Genomic DNA, 10,524 nt, shown 5'->3' with positions numbered 1-10,524 from the left:
GTTCCCAGGTGAAAGAAAAGAATGGGAATGATAAGGGGACAGTGAAGGATAGCTTACAAAGTGTTTGCTGCTAGTCAGGGGGACAATGTCAAACCAGCAAGCTGAGGTAACTTACGTTTCAATTCCTGACATATAGCCTCCCTTGAGGAAGGGCGTAAGTAGTCACCGAAATGAGCTGGCACTCCATACCAGCTTCGTTCTTCAGTGGGGTTTCTGCTGATCATATCTATAGTGCAGGGACGTGGAAAAATTGTCCCGTCCGCAAGGTTGGACGAAAACCAAGACAGAAATTCATCTCGAGACGAACGGCCGGGACGGTTTTCGTCCACTCGGACAAAAAAACCCGTCAGTCTGGAGGTCTCGGACGAATAAGCTGTCCCGTCCGCATCCATGCACTGATTCCAGACGTGGACAATCTTCGTCCCGTCCCCTCCATCGTCCACGTCCCGGACGATCTGGAACTATAATCATATCATAACTCCCTGTTATGGTGACAAATTAGAACCTTCCAATATAAATGAGGGGTTTCTTTAGAATAGTAAAATATGTCTGTCGCTGAGTACGATGCAAGGGGGGGGGGGTGAGTTTTAAGGAACGGGCATAGCGGGAAGGCCATTTACGCATCGGAGCCGCTACCTGCTCTCTCTCTCTCTCTCTCACTTCCCTCCGCTTCACGCTTTCCCCCTCCCATCTTGTTCGTTAGGCCCTCTCTGTCTCTCTCTCCCTCTCTCTTTCGTTCGCTTGTTCTCTCTCTATCTCCTGCCCTCCCCCTCCCCCTCTCTCTCCTGCTTTCCCCCGCTACCTCGCTCTCTCTCTCACTATCGCTTGCTCTCCCTGTCTCTTTCTCTCTCTCTTGCTCTCCCTCTCTCTTTCGCTCGCTTGCTCTCTCTCTCTTTCTATCTCTTGCCCTCCCTCTCTCTTTCGTTCTCTATCTCTTGCTCTCCCTCTCTTTCGGTCGATTGTTCTCTCTCTGTATCTCTTGTCCTCCCTCTCACTTTCGCTCTCTATCTCTTGCTCTCCCTCTTTCTTTCGCTCGCTTGTTCTCTCTCTCTATCTCTCGGCCTCCCTCTGTCTTTCGTTCTCTATCTCTTGCTCTCCCTCTCTCTCTTGCTCTCCCTCTCTCTTTCGCTCGCTTGTTCTCGCTCTCTCTCTCTTGCTCATCCTCTCTCTTTCTCTCCCTCTCTGTTTCGCTCGCTTGGTCTCTCTCTATCTCTTGCCATCCCTTTTTCTTTCGTTCTAATCCCTTGCTCTCTCCCTATCTATTTCTCTCTCTCTTGCTCTCCCTCTCTCTTTCGCTCGCTTGTTCTCTCTCTCTCTATCTCCTGCTCTCCCACTCTCTTTCGCTCTCTTGTAATCTCTCTCTATCTCCTGCTCTCCCTCTCTCTTTCGCTCTCTTGTAATCTCTCTCTATCTCTTGCTCTCCCTCTCCCTTTCGCTTGCCATTTCTCTCTCTATCTCTTGCTTTCTCTCTTGATTGTTAGTTCTTTCGTTCTCTCTCTCTCTTGATCTATCGTCCGCTATTTATTTCTGTCTCGCTATATCTCGCTCTCCCTCTCGCTTCCCATTTCTCTCTCTGTCTCTCTCTTGCGTGCTATTTCTTTCTCCCTCCGTCCCTCGCTTGTTATCTGTCTGTCTCTCTCTCTCTAGTTTTCTCCTCTCTCCTCAAGGCGTCACTTTCTCTCGCTAGTTCTTTCTCCTTCTCTCTCTCTCTCTAGGCGTCTCTCTTTCTCTCGCTAATTAGTTCTCTTCCTCGCGTCTCTCCTCTCTCTCTTGCTCTCTTTCTCCCCGCTCCCAAGCTCGTCCTCTCTTCCTTCCTCTCTCTCTCTCTCTCTACTGCCATCTCTCTTTCTCTCTCTCTCTCTCTCTCTCTCTCTCTCTCTCTCGTTCGCAAGCTATATCTATATCTCTCTTTCTCGCCGCTCGCTCGCTCGCTCGCTATCTCTCTCTCTCTCTCTCTCGCTCGATAGCCGTTTCTCGTTCTTTCTCGCTTGTAAAGTTGCAAGCTTTCTCTCTTTCTAGATCTCTCTCTCTCTCTCTCTCTCTCTAGAGATCTCTCTCTCTGGGCGTGAGGTTGGAACCGGCGTGGTTTCCCCGGCGGTGGGAGCAGGAGATGGGATGGAAGGGGGGAGCAGCCCCGTCTGTGGCTGCGCCGGGCGACGCGACCTGCTCCACGGCCTATCTCGCCAGTGTGAAGAGAAACCTCCTCCTCCCCTGCTTGACGTGCCCTCTCTGCCACTCCCTCTTCCGCGACGCCACCACCATCTCCGAGTGCCTGCACACCTGTAAGTCTCTCTCTCTCTCTCTCGATCTCTCTCTCTTTCTATCTATCTTTCTTCGTATCTCTCTCTCTACCCATCTCTCCATCTCTCTCTCTCTTTCTTTCTGTATCTCTCCATCTATCTCTCTCTATCTTTTTATCTATATCTCTATCTATCTCTCCATGTATCTGTCTTTCTCTCTATCTCGTTACCCATCTCTCCATCTCTATCTATCTATCTATCTATCTCTCCATCTCTCTCTTTAAGTATCTCTCAACCCATCTATCTATCTATCTCTCAATCCATCTATCTATCTATCTATCTCTCAACCCATCTATCTATCTATCTATCTATCTATCTATCTATCTCTCTACCCATCTCTCCATCTATCTGTCAACCCATCTATCTATCTATCTAACTAACTATCTATCTCTCTACTCATCTATCTATCTATCTCTCAACCTATCTATCAATCTATCTATCTATCTTTCTCTCTACCCATCTATCTATCTATCTATCTTTCTCTCTACCCATCTCTCTATCTATCTATCTCGCTACCCATCTCTCCATCTATCTATCTCTCTACCCATCTCTCCATCTATCTATCTCTCTACCCATCTATCCATCTATCTATCTCTCTACCCATCTCTCCATCTATCTATCTCTCTCTCCATCTATCCATCTATCTCTCTACCCATCTCTCCATTTATCTATCTAACTATATATCATCTCTCTATTAATGTCTTCATCTATCTATCTATCTCTATATCATATCTCTATCCATCACTCCATGTATTTATCTATCTATATATCATCTCTCTATCCATCTCTCCATCTATTTATCTATCTATACATCATCTCTCTATCCATCTCTCCATCTATTTATCTATCTATACATCATCTCTCTATCCATCTCTCCATCTATTTATCTATCTATACATCATCTCTCTATCCATCTCTCCATCTATTTATCTATCTATCTATATATCATCTCTCTATCCATCTCTCCATCTATTTATCTATCTATACATCATCTCTCTATCCATCTCTCCATCTATCTATCTATACATCATCTCTCTATCCATCTCTCCATATATCTATCTATATATCATCTCTCCATCTATCTATCTTCTCTATCAAAAAAATTGCTGGGATCCTCGAAGATATTCATTTTGCCCGGAATTATTACAAGTGAAGTGGTACTTATACATTGTGTGATCTATCTTTTCTCGCAATTTTGTTATCTTGGCAATGTCCATTTGACAAACTTCATGCATGGTTACCCGTTACGAATTGCTCCAACCACATCAGGCTTAACTATCAAGTTCCTGTTACAATTATGCGCCTACCACTGTGCTAAAAGCTATAGTCATCAGCAAGGACACTACTCCATTTTAATCTTTTTTAGGCAGGCTGTTGATTCCCAACATCCCCCCTTCAACCCCTACACACACTCATGCCCCCTGGACTTGGCCTATCTTGGCATGTCTCCACTGGTATCTTAAAATGTAACCTGCAATCTGATATCAATTGTGCTAAAAGCTATAGCCATTATCAAAGGTGTTACTTCTCTTTTCAATCTTTTTTAGGCACTGTTCTGACTCCCAACATATCCCCCTTCAACGCCTGCCGCTTAACTAATGGCTATAACTGTTACAACTGGGATGTCCCAACTGGGATTTGAACCTTTTACCTGGGGATGGCCACCAATTGTTAGAGTTAAGCGCCTACAACTCTGCTAAAAGCTATAGCCATTAGCAAGGGTATTACTTCTCTTTAATCTTTTTTAAGGCCGGTTTTGACTCTTAACATTTCCCCCTTCAACGCCTGCCGCTGACCTGTATGCACTGTTACGCCCCCCTAGAATTTGTGTAGCATGTCCCCACTGGGATTTGAAACTGTGACCTGCTCTTATATACCAATCGTTGGAGTTAAGCGCCTAAAAGCTATAGTCATTAGTAAGGGCACTGCTCCTCTTTAATCTTTTTTGGGTGGGGTGTTGACTCCCAACATTTTTATGCAGGGTTTTATGCGAATTTTAATTTTTTTTATGCAGGGTTTGTCTCCCAACAGTTCCCTTGTGGTTGAATCCACTTTGGCAGGCCAAGGAGATTATCTATCTATCTATCTATCGACCTATCGATTTATCTTGTTCTTATGAAATAATAATAATAGGATGTGAAATCTGCAATCGGCCACAGACCTATCTATCTATCTATCTCGTCGCTGATAATCCTTCTCAATGATCTGTGATCGATCGTGGATTTCGCATCTTATTCTTATTGTTTCATGCACTTTGAAGGGGCTTGATGTTCAGAATAGGAAAAATGTGTTCTTTTTGTCTTGTTTTGTTCACTAGCTTCGATGTTCCTCTTTTTATAATTTGGGCGTCCTCTAAACTTTGTGAGGAAGGTCTTCAAGTCTCATGCAGAGCTGGGAGTATGGCTTGTTGAGAATTTAGAAGGTTGGCCGTCTGATTTATGATCAAAATTTTGGTTGATCATGCATGATACGTTGTAGCATTGCCGATTTATGAATTTTTGGTCTGCAAAGGATTTACCTGAATTATGTATGATACGTTTGATTTTGGCTGTTAGCTTAAGGAAATTCGACTTCTGTTAAAGTATGTCTAACATAAATTCGAAACTCTTGAGACAGTGCTTTAATGAATCACAACTATTTAACTCAAGATTTTATCGCTATTTCACTCTTTTTCTATGTCAGTTTGCAGGAAATGTATTTATGACAAACTTACAGTTGAAGAGCTTGACTCTTGCCCTACGTGCAGCATCAGTCTCGGTGGAACTCCAGTTGAAAAGCTCAGGTAATGAGGCGCTTTAACCAAGTATATTTTGATTTAAAACTTTTTCCAATAAAATGAATCAAAATTTAATTTTTTTCCCAATGTGCACAGGCCAGATCACAATCTTCAAGATGTGAGGTCAAAAATTTTTCCTTTCAAAAGGAGAAAGGAGAATCCGACAGAGGTCGTCCCATCCATTTCATTGCCTGTACGAAGAAAGGAAAGATCGCTGTCTTCGCTGGTGGTCAACTCACCTCGCGTAGTTCATCAGATTGGGTTGAACCACAGAAGAAGAAGAGGGGGTGGCAGGAAGGGCCCAGGTTTGAGGGTATTAAATGACCGAGAGTCAGTAAAGAAGGAAGAAGATTCAGAGGTGTATCAAGAGACGATTGTTAACATTCCACAATTCATACATAAGGTAAACTAAAACTCCATGGCTGAAAATAACCTAGATTTAACGTTTTGGTTTTTGATTATATATTATTTTTCTCAAAGCAGATGGTACTAAATCATAATCCCAAAAACCTTAAATTGGAAACTAAAAGCCCTAAACCCCAAATCCTAAACCATTGTGTCATGGCCGCAGAATGATTTTGATGCAGAGGCTTCAATCCATGATTATATTAAAGATACAGAGCATATCGAGGAGCCGTCAGCAGGGAAATCTGAGCTCTGGAAACCACTGAGTTGTTTAGTTGAAGCCGCCCATAGGACGAAGCCAGCAAGTTTCATTGATCTGAATCCTGTTGCAAAGGTGGAACCAGTCAATTGTTCTATGTTTGAAGAAAATGATTCTCCGACAAATAAAAACATGGAGCATCTTCAAAAACGAAAGACAGGGTGCGAGAAGGATGACAGTTCTGACATTCCAGTAATCGGCAAGGTTCGAAGAGCTGGTGACCCTGGTCAGAAAAGAGCAGCTACTTCCCGAATGTTGCATTATGGCTCAAGAGCTAAAACAGAAAGGGAAGTCTTCCCCTTATGGTTCTCATTAGTTTCTGCATCTGACCGGTGAGAAGTCAAAAAAATTGTTTCAATCGTATAGATTACTTTTTCGTATTTTTTAATTTAACTTTGATCTAAAAATTAGGTACTCCCATCAATTAAAGTATGAATGAAATTTTCAGGGAAGGAGATGCTCAGCTTCCTCAATTGTCTTCATCTTATCTGAGAATAAAGTAAGCCACTCGGAATCATGTGTTTTTTAAATCTATCTATCGATCAATCGTTTTTCTACTCTTTTGCCTCATATCATAATTATCATGGGGTTTCCAATAGCCGTCATCATCATTGCCATGGTTATTCTTTTTCGAAAAAACTGATTGTGGTCGTCATCCATCAATTCCCAACATAAATGGAGTATTAAATATGTCATCATCATCATAAAATGTAGCATTTAATTGTCTCATCATCTGGTTTTCTAGAGCTGTCATTGTCATCCATCCATTGGTTGAATTATTCATCGTTGTCATCATTTGTTCAAGCCAAGCACAGACGACGCTATAGATTACAAAATATGTTATTAATAATGTTGATGAATTTTTCATCGTTTGCTGACCCTATAAATAAGAATAAACTTTACAACGCATGTTTCTGTTTTGGGGACCAAATAAGCTGATAATCTCATTATTGGACAAACTGACACAAATATAATTTATATTAAATTCTTCAAAAAAATAATTTATATTAAATTAAGATTCGTATCTTCCTTCCAGAAAAAATGATTTTCCATCTCGTATATTAAATGATTTTCCTGGGATAAATCATTTGTGTTGTTATCTGGGGTAGGTAGATATTATATACTGGGAGAGTTGGATCTCTCTCATTCATCGTCTCAATGAGATCTGCTTTTTCCAGGGACGGCACCCTGCCCGTTCTTTTCATCCAAAAATATCTCGCCAAGAAACTTGATCTTGCAAGCGAGACAGAGGTAATCATTAATTTCCACGCTTTCTACCTTGGAAGAATATTTAAAGAATATTTTTTTACCTTAATTACCCAGAAGGAACTCTAAATATTTTCAGGAAAACCTTATTTCTCTACCTATCTAATCTATTCTCGCTCTCTTTATCAGTTTCTCCCATAATCTATTTCAGACGTTCTGTCTATTCACTATCTCTCTGTCCCTATTTGTGTCTCCATGTCTCTCTCTACACACCAGAAATCTAATTTTTTACCTTAATTTCCCAAAGGAACCCTGAATGTTGACAAAAAACTACCATCTTTGTAGCTCTATCTATTCTCTCCCTCTCTCTTTCTCTTTCAGTTTCTGCCCTCTTTCTATCTGCCTTTCTTTCTCTGCCTACCAATCTACTCCCTCTCTCTTTCTGTCTGTCTATCCATTCTCTTTCCCTATCTTTATCCCAGTCAATTTCTCTCTATATCTTAGTTTCTGCATCTTCCTCTCTATCTGTCCCTCTCTCTCTACACATCATGATTCATTTTTAACCTATATTTCCCAGAAGGAAATCCAGAAGTTTGGGGAAAAATCCTCTCTCTTTCTCTCTCTGTTTTTTATCTCTGTCTCTCTTTCTTCTTCCCTACCTACCTTTGTCTCAGTTTGTCTTTATATATCTATCTGTCTCTCTTCCACTATATCTATCTGTCCATCTCTCTACACATCAGTAAGTTATTTTTTCATCAAAATTTCCCAGAAAGAAATCCAAAATTTTGTGGAAAAAATCCTCTCCCTCTGTCGTTTTCTCTACCCATCCATCTACTCTCTCCATCTCTATTTCTTTTTGTCCGTCTGTCTCTCTTTCTCTTTGTCCCTCTCATTCCACTCTTCAGGAACCTAATTTGTTACATTAATTTCCCAGAAGGGTTTCCAAAGGTTTGCAGAAGAACCCACTCCCCCTCTCTGAAGAGGAAAAATGTGTAATTTTTTTTGAAGAAAGAAAAATGGAGTAATGTTGGGAAAGGATGCATAAAATTAACAGTGTTAACTGTATTCAGAGTGCAATATTTTTCTTCCCTGAAAACACATGTTTATCCAATTGTTATTTTAAATTTCATGTTGCCCGCGGCAGGTGGAGGTCATGTGCAGGGGACAAGAGGTGATGCCGTCTCTGGCGATGCGCCAGCTGGTTGATCTGTGGCTTCAGACTGACTTGACCGAGAAGGCGGAGACGTCGTTAACTGTGGAGACGCCGTTGACGGATAAGGCGGCAATGTCATTGGACGGCCCATCTGCCGAGAACTTTGTCATGGTCCTCTCCTATGCTCGTAGACTTCCCGTTGCCACCGCCGCCGCCGTCATTGCAACCAACAATTGACCTGTTCGTCTCCATTTATCTGGCGCCGTCAATAAGTGGCTCACCAGCCATCTTCGAGGGCGGGCGCCGCTGCGTGAAGGCCACCAAAATATCCCTGGAGGTTTGCTGTGTTATCTCAGTTAAATGAGTTCATAGTTGGCATGAAAATATCAGTGAAAGTGGTGTTGAGTTGTGTGATAGTTTATTTTGAGCATTTTTGCTCATTATCAGGCCTTGCAGTGTTTCCTATGATTGTTCTCTTCTTAATCTGTGTCTCTCCTCACTTCATCTCTCTCTCTCTCTAGGAAGTGAGATTTAGGAACAGCTTCCAATCAGTCAGAAGGTTGAAAAAAATAAGCTTTATATAAGATCAAAAGAAAGTGACTCTGGATGCAGCAAGATTTGGTGTAGAACATTGATCTTCTGTCATTAGGATAGTTTTCTTCTTTAAATAGTTGTAGCCTTTCTCTAGGAAGACAGCCATGAATGATTAATGAGGCTGCAATTATGGCAGTTTACTGGATCTTGTCAATAATGAAGATCCACCTAGGACATGGTTTAATGATCTTTAAACTGGCATTGACATGATTGAGCAGGAGAGAACTAAGATTTTTGACATTACTATGATTGAACAGAAAGTACGCTTGACATTTATCCATTTGATGCTCAAACAGTTCGTTTTGTCAGATGATTCCCAATATTCCAAAAAATTCTGATAAAACAGAGGGAGAAAAAACAATAAAAAATTAGTAGCAGATCGATCAGGAGTGTTGAATTTGTTTGAAAACTCGCATTTAAAACACCTGTTATTTTAAAATAAAAGCTCCAGTTTGCATTCATGATGCATTTACAACAGTCCGGAATCGATGCTATGTTTAGATTGACGATTCAAAATGACTATCATAAGATTGAGAACAAGCTTCCAAAGAAAATAAGATGATCACTGGAAATGCAGATTGATCAGCCATGTTAATTGATAGGAAAATTCGCACCCCATTCCAGAGAAATTTTTTTTCTAGTTTGGAAAACTGTTCAATTTCCGAAAACATTGGGAGAAAAAACCCATCAAAGAACTGTTCAACCAGCTGCACTAAAAACTTCAATCCGAGAACTGCACATTCCATGAAAAATGAAATAAAAATCTCAAATTCGCAGTGAATGATGATCACCCACCTGCTCCAACGAAGAAATCTCGACGCCGATTTCCTCCGATCAATCAATCTCAAACCCGATAGGAATACCCACCACGAAAAGAGCTTCCCACAACAGACAGCAACCCCCCTTCAACAGCCTCCTGCTCATCCAAGAACAGATCGTCCGTGATCCGCAGAGCCGAATGAATCATCACCAAACCGAATCCAATCGCCAAAGAAACAAGAACGTTCTTCCCGACGCCGGTAAGAACAACAGCAACGACAGTAACCAAAGACAATCCCAAAAGAACGAACCGCTCGCCGACGACATGGCCGAGAACGATGACGGGATCGTCGCGGAGGAAGAAGAGGAAGAGCCAGCCGAGGAAGGTGACGAGGAAGACGATGATGGAGATGGGGTGGAAGAGTAGGCTGAGGAAGAGGATGAAGAGGATGATGAGGAGGTAATTGGGGCGGAAGTAGACGAGGTTGCGACGGACTCTGGCCATGGCTTCGTTGTAGGTGTAAGGGCGGGATAAGGCGGAGATGTTGGCGAGCTCGCGCCATGGCCGGGGGCGGGGGAAGAAATCGCGGCCAGGGGGCTTCGCCGCCATGGCCGACGGTTCTTGAGATGTGGACGTCGCCGGAGTAGCTTGGCGCGTGGTGGGGATCGCCCCCTTCCTCGCCGATGGGTTCGCCGCCATGGCTGAAGCTCTCTCTCTTTCTCTCTCTTGTATTTCAGTATTTGTCTTCTCTCTCTCTCTCTCTCTCTCTCTCTCTCTCTCTACTGGTTTTGGAGAGGAGGTTGGAGGAGGAAGAAGAGAGAGGGGGGGGGGGTTGGGGGGTGATGTAACAAATGACGAAAATACCCTTTTGTTTTTCGGCCTAGTTTTTAGTGTGATAACCTTTATCTAACTTTCTCTCTCTTGTCTCTCTCTCTTGTATTTGTCTTATCTTTCTATACTGGTGTTAGGCCCCTAACTAGGCGACATTCCCTGCCAGAGGCCTGCGCGCTTATTGGGAGGGCGTGTTCGCGTTCTAGATTCATGACATTAAAGGATTGAGTCATTATGGGT

At 42.4% G+C, this 10,524-nt stretch overlaps 2 protein-coding genes across 3 annotated transcripts; one reads left to right on the top strand and one right to left on the bottom strand.

The window, feature by feature from the left end:
• The first annotated feature begins 609 nt into the window (after window positions 1–609).
• Window positions 610–8,582, top strand: LOC144701911 (E3 ubiquitin protein ligase DRIP2-like). Its single transcript, XM_078573724.1, has 7 exons — window positions 610–2,282; window positions 4,983–5,082; window positions 5,173–5,479; window positions 5,648–6,072; window positions 6,189–6,239; window positions 6,919–6,991; window positions 8,091–8,582. Exons 1-7 carry the CDS (start codon window positions 2,111–2,113, stop codon window positions 8,334–8,336), a joined length of 1,374 nt encoding a protein of 457 aa, XP_078429850.1. The 5' UTR covers window positions 610–2,110; the 3' UTR covers window positions 8,337–8,582.
• On the bottom strand, window positions 7,989–10,246 carry LOC144701912 (PRA1 family protein E-like). 2 transcript variants are annotated; one of them, XM_078573726.1, is made up of 2 exons: window positions 9,489–10,246; window positions 7,989–8,441 (listed from the first exon to the last, which is right to left on the bottom strand). In XM_078573726.1, exon 1 carries the CDS (start codon window positions 10,150–10,152, stop codon window positions 9,538–9,540), a length of 615 nt encoding a protein of 204 aa, XP_078429852.1. In that variant the 5' UTR covers window positions 10,153–10,246; the 3' UTR covers window positions 7,989–8,441; window positions 9,489–9,537. The 2 variants fall into 2 exon arrangements, with proteins under 2 accessions (XP_078429852.1, XP_078429851.1); XM_078573725.1 differs by having other exon boundaries at window positions 7,989–8,430.
• Window positions 10,247–10,524: the final 278 nt, after the last annotated feature.

Source organism: Wolffia australiana, chromosome 4 (genome assembly GCF_029677425.1).
Source record: "Wolffia australiana isolate 7733 chromosome 4, ASM2967742v1".
NCBI classification, from domain to species: Eukaryota; Viridiplantae; Streptophyta; class Magnoliopsida; order Alismatales; family Araceae; genus Wolffia; species Wolffia australiana.
Note: the sequence above shows the minus strand (reverse complement) of the source record. Positions and strands in the feature narration are given on the sequence as shown.